This window comes from Orcinus orca, chromosome 3 (genome assembly GCF_937001465.1).
Source record: "Orcinus orca chromosome 3, mOrcOrc1.1, whole genome shotgun sequence".
Lineage (NCBI taxonomy): Eukaryota > Metazoa > Chordata > Mammalia > Artiodactyla > Delphinidae > Orcinus > Orcinus orca.
The window spans coordinates 73643740-73656862 of NC_064561.1; the positions used below are offsets into that span (position 1 = coordinate 73643740).

Consider the following 13123-nt stretch of genomic DNA (forward strand, 5'->3'; position numbering starts at 1 on the left):
ATACAGCCAAAACAAATAAATAAATAAATTTATAATAAATAAATAAATAAAATGCTTGGAAATAGAAAACCAATTATTTACTGAGAAAACTTTTTTTTAAACCACAGTAGATAAGCAGAGAGCTCATCTGCTTTGACTACCAAAACATTTTCATGGTTAGCATTGCTCATGGAGTTTCAAGGATTTTATATATATATACCTCTGAATGAGGAGCTTGAGGAGCCTTTTTTGTGGTGAGGAAGCTATACATAAACATGTAATTACAGGATCGTGAGAAAGGTACTGTGAACAACTATAAAAACCGTGAATCTGGGTAAATATTGATTAAAGATGCAGTTCAGAGCCTTAAAGCATCATACTTTTTTCTGTCATCTTTAAAGTTCTGGTTATGAGATTAATGTTAGAAGGACCTCTAGAGACGGTGGGATCAATTTTGTTATTTTACAAATGAGGAAACCAAGGCACAGAAAAGGAAGATTTGCCCAAGGTCACAGAATTAGTTATAGCAGAACTAGTGCTAGAATTTAGCTCTCTCCACTCCTATTTATAGTTCTTTCCATTCTACTACTACTCTATAGCCTTGTTTCTTCTTTGCAGAATTCCTATTTATATATAATTTTAGTATTTTAGCTGCTTTGAGTAAGGGTTTGCTGATGAACACTTGCTAGTTAAACCATTTATATACCCTTATAGAAATATGTAAAAGTTTGAATGTGCCTTTTCTAATGGCATTATATGTCTTGTATTTTGGGAAAGGAATATGCACATGTGGTTTTATATTTTCTACTGCCCATGTACTATCAATAGATTACTGGGGAAACTCACATTTTTTTATGCTGTATTCAGATAGTTCCTTGTTCAACTTTAAAAAATTAAAAGAACTTAACTGTTATTCTCCCTTTTTAGTAATTTAATGCAGACTACATAACAATTTATTATTTTGATTGTAGAATAATTTCCTGGTTTTCTTATGTATATATTTTTTCTCTTTTCAGGCAATTTGACACCTCACTTGCAGAATATCTTTTCCAAGAATCCCATTTTTGCTGGGGTGGTCCTTCCTCAAGTTCAACACCCCAAAAATGCAAGAAAAAAATACCCAAAGCTAAATGGATTGTTGGCAGATATTGTTCATGTATGTTAAGAGATTAAGGACTTATACTGGGAAATTTGCATAAATTATAACACAGTTTTAGGATATTACTTTAATGAGATTCCAAAAGGATTCATGAAGTAATGTTATCTGTTAAATTTACTATATTCCTCTGTCTTTATGTCTTAAGTTCAGAGAAATTAAAAGTCACAGGCTGTTAGAAATGAAAGGCCCCTGGGGTAATCCTGTCTATTATTTTTTGTTTATCCCAATTTTATTGATAATTAGGGATAAACTGGAAAATTTTAAGGACTTACCATGTTTATCAACACCTCTTAACAGCCAGTCTTCCTAGCAGTCTACCCAAGGGATTTGTTCCTTGTACAGTGGTATTCTAAGGTATGCACAAGGCGTTCGCAGCTGCAGTTTTAATGTTGAGGATACACCAGTACCAAAATTCAGGTTGAATCGGAGGAAGCAAAACATTATATAGCACTTTTAAATTAGTTTAAAATTTAAATTTTATTTTGAACTACATAATAAATATACCAGCATACTTAGTACAAAATTCAAAATGTGAGAGAGTTACTTGCTTCTATTTATTTTCTCTTTCCAGCCAATTTCCTTTCCCAGGGTCAACTAAGGTATCTTGTTTCCAATGTACAGCCCTTAAAAAAGTGGTTACCTAAATTTCAAAGCAAGTATAGTGTGATGTTTATAAGAAAGGGCTCTGGATTCACATGAACTTTGTTTAAAACTCAGCTCTGTCACTAATTAGCTCTGTAAACTTGAGCAAGTCAGTCTCCGTGCCTCAGTTTACTGGGCTATAAAACAACATTAACAATATTTATTTTCTGGAGCTGGAGGATTAAATGAGGTAATGGTAGAAATATTCTCAGCACAGAGCCTTGAAGAAGCTATCAACAAATGTTGTTAATGTTAACTGTTGTTGCTGTTATTTAGATAAAATTAAACATATGACATGTAACATCTAAAGACTAATATCAAAGGAAGAAAGTTGTTTCTTTGGTACTTGGAAAGAACTAGAGTTTATTAAAGGATGAGACTTGTTTACTACATTTTCACTTCAGTTTCTTTCTTTTTTCATGTCATAGTTTTGATCATACAAAGAATACATAATGATCATAAGAAAAATAGGAATACTTGATAAACAAAGAGGAGAAGTTAAGATTTTCCCAACCCCACAATCCAGGAAAAATTACTATTAACATTTTGGTTTATATACTTCTGGGCTTTTCCCAACCAACTACAAGCATAGAAGTTTATGCTTTTTAAAAGGTATCATACTTTACACACTGCTATGTAAGCTGTTTATTTTCACTTAGCAGTATATTTTAAGCATACTACCATGTCAGTAAGTATGGAGCTACATCATAATTTTAGGGCTTACATAGTGTTTCATTGTATGACTGTACTATAGTTTATTTAACTGATCTTGCAATTTGGACATTTGTTTTCAGGTTTTTTCTCTCACTATTGGTAAAGTTGCTACAGTGAACATCTTTTTGTTTTTGTTTTTGTTTTTGTTTTGTGGTACGCGGGCCTCTCACTGCTGTGGCCTCTCCCGTTGCGGAGCACAGGCTCCGGACGCGCAGGCTCAGCGGCCATGGCTCACGGGCCCAGCCGCTCCGCGGCACGTGGGATCTTCCCAGACCGGGGCACGAACCCACGTCCCCTGCATTGGCAGGCAGACTCTCAACCACTGCGCCACCAGGGAAGCCCAGTGAACATCTTTTATATGTTTTTATGAACTTGTATTGTTGGGATAAATTCCTAGAAGTGTGACTAGTGGACCAAAGGGTTTACACTTTTTAGGACTTTTGATATATTTTGCTGTTTTTTTCTCCAGAAAGGTTTCATTAATTTATACTCAAGTAGCACTGGATATAAATCTCCATTCTCAATCTAACATTGATTATTATAATTTTTTTATTTTTAAAATTTATTTATTTATTTTTGGCAGCATTGGGTCTTCGTTGCTGTGTGCAGGCTTTTCTCTAGTTGTGGCAAGTGGGGCTACTCTTCATTGTTGTGCATGGGCTTCTCATTGTGGTGGCTTCTCTTGTTGAGGAGCACGGGCTCTAGGTGCGTGGGCTTCAGTAGTTGTGGTGCATGGGCTCAGTAGTTGTGGCTCTCGGGCTCTAGAGCACAGGCTCAGTAGTTGTGGCTCACAGGCTTAGTTGCTCTTCAGCATGTGGGATCTTCCTGGACCAGGGCTCGAACCTGTGTCCCCTGCATTGGCAGGCGGATTCTTAACCACTGCACCACTAAGGAAGTCCCAGAATATTATAATTTAAAAAATATTTGCCAACTTAATAAACTAGAAATAAAATACCTTTCTTAAAATTGCACTTAGGGCGTTACAGGAAAGTTGGATATTTTACTAATATTAATTGGTCATTTGTATTTCTTATTTTAAGAATCCTTAACCTATTTGTCATTTCAAGTATCTTTTTATATTGATTTGCAAAATAATAAACATATTAGTCTTTTGTTGTATATGTTGTAACTACTTTTTTTCAACTTGAATAATCTGATGATTTGGAATGCCACATTTATCGTAGACAAAATGCTTATACGTGCTTGGGTCTGTTTCTATTTTGTTGATTTCTCTCTTTATTCTAGTACAGATACAGTTTTGATTGATTAGTGTAACTTTAAAATACATCTTTTTGTTTTTTGGCTGCACCGCACGGCTTGTGGAATCTTAGTTCCCTGACCAGAGATTGAACCCAGGCTCTGGCAGTGAAAGCGCCTAGTCCTAACCACTGGACCACCAGGGAATTCCCTAAAATACATCTTAATACCTGGTGTAGAGCATGTATTTTTTTCCTAGATTTAAATTTTTTAAACAATTTTATTGTGGTATAATTTCTGTACAGTAAGTACTTCAGGTGTATAATTTGATGAGTTGATAGATGTATGCACCTGTGAAACCACCACTACAACAAAGATACCTAACATTTCCATCACTCCCCAAAATGTTCTTGCGTCCTTTTGTAATCCATCTTTCCCTTCATTCCTATCCCCAGATAACCACTGATTTATTTGTAACTATAGTTTACATTTTCTAGAATAGTCTACAAATGGAATCAAACAGGATATACTCTTTTATGTCAGGCTTCTTTATCAGCATTGTAGTCTAGAGATTCAGTTCATGTTTTTGTGTGTATCGGTAGTTTGTTCCTTTTTATTGCTGAGTAGTATTACATTGTATGGATATATCACAATTTTTTATCTATTCTCCTGTTTTGGGTTGTTTCCTCTTTTTGGCTTTTACAAATAAAATTGCTATTAACATTCACTTATAAGTCTTTGTGTAGATGTGTATTTTTATTTTCAGGGGGAACTGCCAGTCTGTTTCTCAAAGTATGGTATTTTACATTTTCCAAACTAGGGCAAGTATTTAAATTTTGTGAATTATATTATTCACAGAAAGAATATCTATCTGCTTCTAATAGGCTATGACCTTTTAGCATTTTTCTTCCTAAGTTTTGTTGTTGGATAACTATTATGTTCTAATATAAGCACGTATTTTTAGCTAGTTGCGGTCTTAAGGATCTGAATATTCCCACATCATAAAGATAATGGACTCAGTTTTACTTTGTGAGTCAACTTTTTTTAAATTGTGGTAAAAAACACATAACATATAATCTATCCTCTTACCAAATTTTAATATGTACAGTACAGTGTTGTTAACTATATTCACATTGTTGTATAGCAGATCTCTACGACTTTTTCTGTGAATCAATTTAAACGTACACCTTTTGAAATAAACAAAAGTGTAATAAATTGTATGCAGTTACTTTGGATATTCTGGACTTTAACTATCTTTTATATTTATGAGATCTTAGACAAATTACTTTTCCTCTCTGGGCCTTAGTCTTCTCATCTGTACAGTGAGGATAGTAATACTACCCACCTTGTAGGATTGTTGTTGGGATCAAGTAATAGGAAGAGGCTAGATAGAGTGTTGTATGGCACATAGTAAGCATAAATAAAAGTTAACTATTAGTAGTATGTTTTGCCGTTTTTTAGAGGAAGAATGAATATTATAAGGTAAATAGCTTTTATTCAAATTCTGTCTTTAATATTTTGATTAAAGAAATGTGTTCTATTTATAATTATATCATTTAATTATATATAGATTCATTATGTGCATCTTATTATCCAAAACTCTTTTTTTTAATAATTTAAATTTTTTAATTTATTTTATTTATTTTTAAAGGCTGCATTGGGTCTTCGTTGCTGTGCGTGGGCCCTCTCTAGTTGCGGCGAGCGGGGGCCACTCCTCACTGTGGTGTGCGGGCCTCTCACCGTGGTCGCCTCTCCTGCTGCGGGGCACAGGGTCTAGGTGCGCGGGCTTCAGTAGCTGTGGCACGCGGGCTTCAGTAGCTGTGTCACGCGGGCTTCAGTAGTTGTGGCACGTGGGTTCAGTTGCTCCGCAGCATGTGGGATATTCCTGGACCAGGTCTCGAACCCGCATCCCCTGCATTGGCAGGCAGACTGTTAACCACTGCGCCACCAGGGAAGCCCCTTATCCAAAACTCTTACTTCCATTGTCTCTTTTTGTTTTGTGGGGGTTTTTTTGGTTCTCTATTCAGTTGAAGTCCTCCCAAGTTAGGGAAACAGAAAAGAGCTGTTCTGATACTGCGTTATTGAAAGTTTTGGGGGCTTGGATATTTGTGAAACTGTTTTATGCCGTAGAAAGAGCACTGGATTAGTAATCAGACAATATGAATTAAAATTCTCGTTTGGCAAATCACTAATCATGCTTCTAGTTCTGTAAAATGGAAATGATAATCCATGAACTTTCCACCTTACAGGGCTGATAAGAGGATCAAAATGAGCTAATTAATTCCTGCTAATTCCAGCAGAAATAGACCGACTTCTGTTTTAGCTAGAATCACAGACCATTTACCTGTAATAATGCCTTACAAGTACAAATTTCTTAGGGAAATAAGTGGTCAGAACTCACTGTCAGAAATTCCTGAGGTCTAATTCCATCTTTTCAAGAACTATTTTAGCTCTGGGTAATTAATTACACCTACATTTGTGAAATAAATTTAACATTTACCTTTAGGAGCCCTGTTAAGAGCTTGTTTAACATAGAATCTTTTTTCATTTTCTAGGCTTGTTTACAAATTGATCCTGCTGAGCGGATATCATCTACTGATCTTTTGCATCATGAGTATTTTACTAGAGATGGATTTATTGAAAAGTAAGCATTTTGAATGAGTGTGGACTTTTTCGTGTTTTATATTAGGATGTTTTGCTAGCATGAAAATTGCTATGTAGGTTAATGTTACACAACAGAAGAATTCAATTTATCAAAAGCTTACTGAGTTTCTGTATTGACTAAGTATATGGTAGACTTACAGGTGTCATGGTGAAAATTCTAATAATAAAAAAAAGTGTACATAACATTCATTACACAGTTACTATGTCCTAGGCAGTGTGCTAAGCTCTTCACATGCATTTTCAATTCTCATTATAGGCCAGAGATAACATTAAATAAACAATAAATACTTTCTAGCTTTGTTTCCATTTAGACCTCTGACTCAGAATAGTCCAGTTTTTCCTCTCTGATAGCATCTCTGATCTATATATTACAATTAGCATTCATTCCCCACATGATTTCTTTTCTCTGCTTTACTTATTCTCTGTTGCAGTTCCTGTTGTTTTATTCTCCCCACCAAACTGGAAGTTCCTTGAAGACAGGGACCATGCCTCTTAAAGCCTGTCTCTGTCTCACATTGTATCTAAAATATATAATGACAATGTAGACTCATAAGTCAGCCATGCTTTTTAAAAAAACACACCATTTTCTATTTGGGCTTTGAAAGAAACAGGAAAGGTTTCTCATTAATTGCAAAATCATTCAGTTTGCCTTTGGATACGAGGTCACAAACATGAATATTAATTAAAAATGTGATGGAGTTAAGATCAGGCATAGAAAAGACTAGGACCTCCATTGAAGATAGACCAAAATAGAAAAAGGCAAAGAAAAGGGAATCTTTGAGAGTAACTAGAACTTCAGGCATTTCAGGAATTTTAATCTAAAAAAATGAGAAGATATATTAAAAGTGCCATTGAGGGCTTCCCTGGTGGCGCAGTGGTTGAGAGTCTGCCTGCCGATGCAGGGGACGCGGGTTCGTGCCCCAGTCCAGGAAGATCCCACATGCCGTGGAGCGGTTGGGCCCGTGAGCCATGGCCACTGAGCCTGCGCGTCCGGAGCCTGTGCGTCCGGAGCCTGTGCTCCGCAACGGGAGAGGCCACAACAGTGAGAGGCCCGCATACCGCAAAAAAAAAAAAAGTGCCATTGATAAGAAGTGTCAGTTACTGAATAAAAAAATTGTTTCCTATCAATTCTACATAGACTGATTTCTCTTGGGTGTTTAGATATTAGGATTTTACTATTATGGGGTGAAAGTTCTTGAGTTCCAATAATAGGAGCCTCAGAAAATGTTTGGGGGAAGACCTTTTAATTGGATAAGAGGCCTCTTTTTTTCATGGACCTTCTGCAATGCAAGGAAGTTTTAACAGAAATGTGCATTTTCTTATTCAGCCAAACTAATGATACTGGTTATTTTCTTCATCTCCTCACACTACCCTTTACTATAATTCTAGGGAAGAATTCATTCATGGTAGAATTCATTCAGTCCCAAACTGATGGCAGTAGCTGCTTCAAGGAGGGAAACTGTGCAACTCCGGGAGAGGGGTGGAAAGGAGACTTTTCGGTATAACCTTTTGAGTTTTGAGCCATGTGAATGGATTTTCTATTAAAAAATAACTTTAAAAAAGCTTAACTAAAACCAAAACAATCTCCCTTCAATGTTGATGTATTCTATTACATTTTGTTCTGAAAATATTTGTCTAGAGTAAGATTTTAGAAACTAGTTCATCTTTTAAGTCCTGTTACTTTGAAGAACCACAAAAGGGACAAAGTGGCCTGAGTCTTCCTTGAAAATAATAGTATATTTATCAAAATTAAAAACGATGCTTTTATTAAGAAAACTTTGCATCACAAAAGGAATCTAATTCATATAAGTCTATCTTGTAAAATTTTATTAATAGTAGATTACTGTGGAAAAATTTTAGAAAGATGTATCTTTACCAGGACACAATTTGTATTAGGTAAATATTGTGCCATCTCTTGGCATGCATTACTGATAACTTATTTATGCTGTAGCTCAAATGCAAATTAATTGATTAGAAAGTCTTTTAAAGATAAAATACTCTATCAACATAAATAAAAGTATTTGATATTGCTTGTTTTATCAGATTCATACTGGAACTGAGAGCTAAATTGCTACAAGAAGGAAAAGTCAATTCATTCATAAAGCCAAAAGAGAATTCTAAAGAAAATGAATTTATGAAAGATGATAGAAAAACAGTTTATACCAATACACTGCTAAGTACTTCAGTTTTGGGAAAGGTAAAAATTGGTCTTCTTTTTAGCCAGTATAACTATTTTATAGTTAGTACTCTAATGATAAAAATAACTGTTCTCCTGACTCAGATTTTGGATGTATTTTTTCTAGGAAATGGAAAAAAAGAAAAAGCCCAAGGAGATCAAAGTCAGAGTTATTAAAGTTAAAGGAGGAAAAGGAGATATCTTAGAACCAAGAAAGATAGAGTGTGAAGGTGGACATTTTCAACAGGATGCAGTTGAAATTGCTCATACTGTGTCTCAAGATATAAAACCTGTAATCAGTGGACCACCAAACCCTGTCAATCCCAGCACTAACTCTATGGGCATGAAAGACGATCCACATGCTGGAAGTAGTATGGTGATGCCACCTATCAATCTAAGTAGCAGGAATTTGATGGCTTCAAATCTCTTCCACTACAATTCAAGGTGAGTTTTAACAGAAAAGAAACAGAAGGTAATGGACCTCAGTAATACAGTGTTTTTATATAATGGTATTTCAAAGAATCAACTTCGTAGTGTCTATATATAAACTGAATTTGAAGGTATATTGAAATTATAATCATATAATGGACCATTACTAAGTGATTCGTATGAATGCTACAGAAGAAATTAACTTTTCTTGGCTCTCTAGGTGTTTAGTTTTTCACTAATGCTGTTTGGAAAAACCTCATTAAAAAAAAAAAGTCTCTCAGAAAAATTACTTCTCTTTTGAAGAGAAAAATGTAGTGTGACCTCAGTTTTGGTATTGATGTGCCTTTGAATAATAAAGTAAGCTTTATATTCGTATCATAGCAAATTGTCTAAATGGAGAAAAGATAGTTGAAAATAATCGTGTGTAGTCAAGTAGCTTTTCAAGGTCAAATTTTGGGATAAAAACAGCATATTGGACCGATTTTAGATTTAACTACTAATACAGATTGAGAGACTGGTACCATAAGTCTGGTTAATCAAGGGCAGTGTAATGGATGACGAGGGTCTGCCTAGCAAGGCATCAGGGCCCATTCTAAATTTAGGGAAATTACTGTGGCTCTAGTTGGGGAAGCAGGCTTAGTTCAGTTATCCTAAGCCAATCCTAACAGACTGATTTGGGCTATAAGTTGTGAAGCTTAGTGGTCTGCAGAGGTGGCAAGTGGACATGTCTGTACAACAGAATATAGACAGCAGGCATCCAATCGTTCTTGAGGTGACTCCTAAACCATGGTTGCAATAACCATAGTTACAAACTAGCCTTGGTCAGAGAGCTCGGAAGGTCATGAACCCAGTAGTTAAGAGATCCAGGTTCAGAACAGACAGAAGGGACCAAGTAGGCCAGCTGGAGTAACCTGACAACATGGTTGTCACCACTGATGTTAGCCATGTGTGAGTTGTTCCCTGCACTGTTTTCACCTCTTTACTTAGAGCAATTGGTACTTAAGGACTAACAGTTGCATTTTCGCACTTATTGTTCAAATAGTAGACAACCATGGTATAACATCATTATTGAAGCTAAAACAGAAGCACTTCTGGGAAGTTCTAATAACTTCTCATTCTTTTTTAAATAATAGGTTAACTGAAAGAGCAAAAAAGAGACGTACTTCTTCACAATCTATTGGACAAGTTATATTTAATAGGCATGAGGATACAGGTCCCACTCAAGTAAGGCAAGAAGCTCGTCATTAAAATATGGCCTCTCTCAACTTATCCCCCCACCTTCTGTCATTTTCTCTATGTTTGGGGCTCTAACATTTTTTTTAACGTGCTTTTAGTTTCCTTTTTTTTTTTTCCTGAAGTGAAAATAGGTCATCATTTCCTTAGTGCTTTCACAATTTTAATTTCTTATAACTTGATTTGTGTATTTAATGTGTGACTTGGGAAAAGAAGTTAAGATTTTCACCTTTAAAAGTCACAAGACTGAGTCGGAATCCGAAAGTCACAAGACTGGACTTCCCTGGTGGTCCAGTTGTTAAGACTCCACTCTCCCAGTGCAGGGGCCCGGGTTCGATCCCTGGCTAGGGAACTAGATCCTGCATGCCGCAACTGAAAAAAAAAAAAAAAAAGATCCCGCATGCTTCAATGAAGACCTGGCACAGCCAAATAAATAAATAAATATTAAAAAAAAAGTCACAAGACTTTTTGGTTTTTCACTTCCAAGAAATGATTTTAATATCTTACTTTTTAGATTAAGAGCAATTACCAAATAGTTACATCTTTTCACAAGAAAACATAATCAATGTAGTTCATTTCCTCATTTTTCACATAGGAAAATAGTTCAATTAAAAATTGAAGCACACAGGCTTCCCTGGTGGCGCAGTGGTTGAGAGTCCGCCTGCCGATGCAGGGGACGCAGGTTCGTGCCCTGGTCTGGGAAGATCCCACATGCCGCGGAGCGGCTGGGTCCGTGAGCCATGGCTGCTGAGCCTGCGCGTCTGGAGCCCGAGCTCTGCAACGGGAGAGGCCGCAACAGTGTTATTTATAATAATAAAACATTGAAAACAACACAGATCCATCCAAGAGCAAGTGACTGGTTAAGTACGTTAAAGTACATCCACACAGTGGGATACTATGCATTACATTGTGGAAGAGTGTTCATTAACCTAGGAAAGTTTCTATCATCTGTTGTCAAGTGAGCAAAAACAGGTAACACAAAAGTTTTTCCAGAATGCTGAGTTCACAAGTAATTTTTTCCTTTGGGTTTTCCCAGTGTCCAGAGCACATCATTTTGTAAATAGAAAAATAAGTTATTAATAAAACGAACTGAAGCAATTTGTCCAAAGTCAAAATGCAATGAATAGGATCAAAAATTAAAAGTTGAGACTGTGGTTCTCGTGGTCAAGACTATTCTTAGCATATTGAATATGCTAGAAAAAGTTTACTTTATAAAATTTTTATTGGAGTTTGATCTGTTTATATGTTTGATGGTATTCTCTTCTACTTCTTACTTATTAAAATAACCTTGCAAAGATAGTTATTTGTATGCCTATCTTATACCATCCAAATGGCTGGCATTTGTAGGCTTGTCATTCAATAAGTAGTTACATACCTTTCTTCAAATTAACGCTTGTTTATTTGGTTTTTTTAGAGCCAAATGGAGAAGGGTGTGTTTAATGAGCGAACAGGTCAAAGTGACCAAATGGCAAATGGAAACAAAAGGAAGCTGAATTTTTCCAGAACTAACAGGAAAGAATTCCATTTCCCAGAATTGCCTTTCACAATACAGTCAAAGGGGATGAAAGGAATGGAAGGTACACATTTGTTGCATAGCTTTGGAAATCTACAGACTTAATCTTTTACAAGACCTTTTTTGGTAATATAACTTAGATGTTATAATGTGATTTAGGTAGAAAGGAGTATATTGCTATGTAAAATATTTTCAGCTGATGAAAAATTTTTTCCCATAGTCAAATAATGGGTAAGACTTAAAGGAGATAACTTTAAAACAGGGTTAAGAAAACTTTAAAAAGTAAAATTTTCATTAGCTCAATTTTGTTGGAATGTTAGAACAGTATTTGAGGAAGGTGTTTTTGGTTTAGTATATGACCTAGGGTAAATCAGTTTCCTCTGTTTCTCTGTGATAACTTGCGCATATAATAGGAGGAATGATATGTGTGCTTCAGGCATCCAAGGATTTAGTAGATTAAGATTTATAACATGTACTGAGCTCATAAAATGAAACTCATTTTTTTCAGTGTTATTATTATGTTTCTTTGAAGAACAGTGACACCTTGTGAAAAGATAATATAAGAGCAAGAAAATAGTACTTGCATAGCTCAAGAAGAATTATCTGATCCACTTAACAGTTATACTCAGAATTTTATAAATAAATGTCCTCTTTATTTAGAGGACAGACTGGTAGACTGTTAGTAAAGTTATATAGCAAATCATTTATGTTTGGCACATAATACCATTACAACTCATGATTTGTTCAGTTCCTTTATAATAAACTCAGAAACTGACTTTAGTGTATATCAGAATTTCCATTTAAAACTCTTGAAAAGTAAAGTAAAATTTCAAGGTAGGAGTAAAAAGTTCTCATTGTTGTAGATATTTTTGCAAAAGTTAAACAGATAAAAGTGATGAAGAGGAAATCAAAGAAAACAGATTCATCTAAAATACCAACTTAATGCAGATCAATATCAAGAAAAACAAGAGGTAAGACTTTTTTATTTATAGCTTTTACTAAGTAATGCTGTTTAGAACCCTTGACTTATTATATAATTTTAGTTACTACTGTTGGAAAGTCAGATAAAAATTCATAATTCTGTAATCTTTGACCTCTAGAAACAGAACTAAAATTTCCTAGAATAACCAATTACAAAAGATTTTTAGAAGTTATTTTTTGAGGGTAGTAAATATGAACTCTCATTTGAATGTTGAGTGATTGAGTATATGGTACCCAGGGAAAATAGTATGTGTGTTATGTATACTACCTGGTGGTGGGTAAACCATGCCAGAGGAAAGGAATAATGGTATAAACATAGGATTATACTGGCCACAAGAACATATGTATTTTGTCTTTAGCCTTTTTCTTCCTGTTTTTTTTGTATAATTTACTCCCCCATCTCTGCTCTCCACCTCCTGTCCTATTTTCAAAGATT

The 13123-nt window shown here is 35.2% G+C and overlaps 1 protein-coding gene across 1 annotated transcript in view; it reads left to right on the top strand.

The window, feature by feature from the left end:
* The window catches only part of CDKL3 (cyclin dependent kinase like 3), an 87190-nt gene that overhangs the window by 30922 nt on the left and 43145 nt on the right, over window positions 1-13123 (top strand). Inside the window, 8 exon segments of the mRNA XM_049708197.1 lie at window positions 996-1135; window positions 6247-6335; window positions 8399-8552; window positions 8659-8975; window positions 10094-10184; window positions 11608-11770; window positions 12585-12645; window positions 12647-12677. Of these exon segments, the coding sequence (XP_049564154.1) occupies window positions 996-1135; window positions 6247-6335; window positions 8399-8552; window positions 8659-8975; window positions 10094-10184; window positions 11608-11770; window positions 12585-12645; window positions 12647-12677 (1046 nt within the window).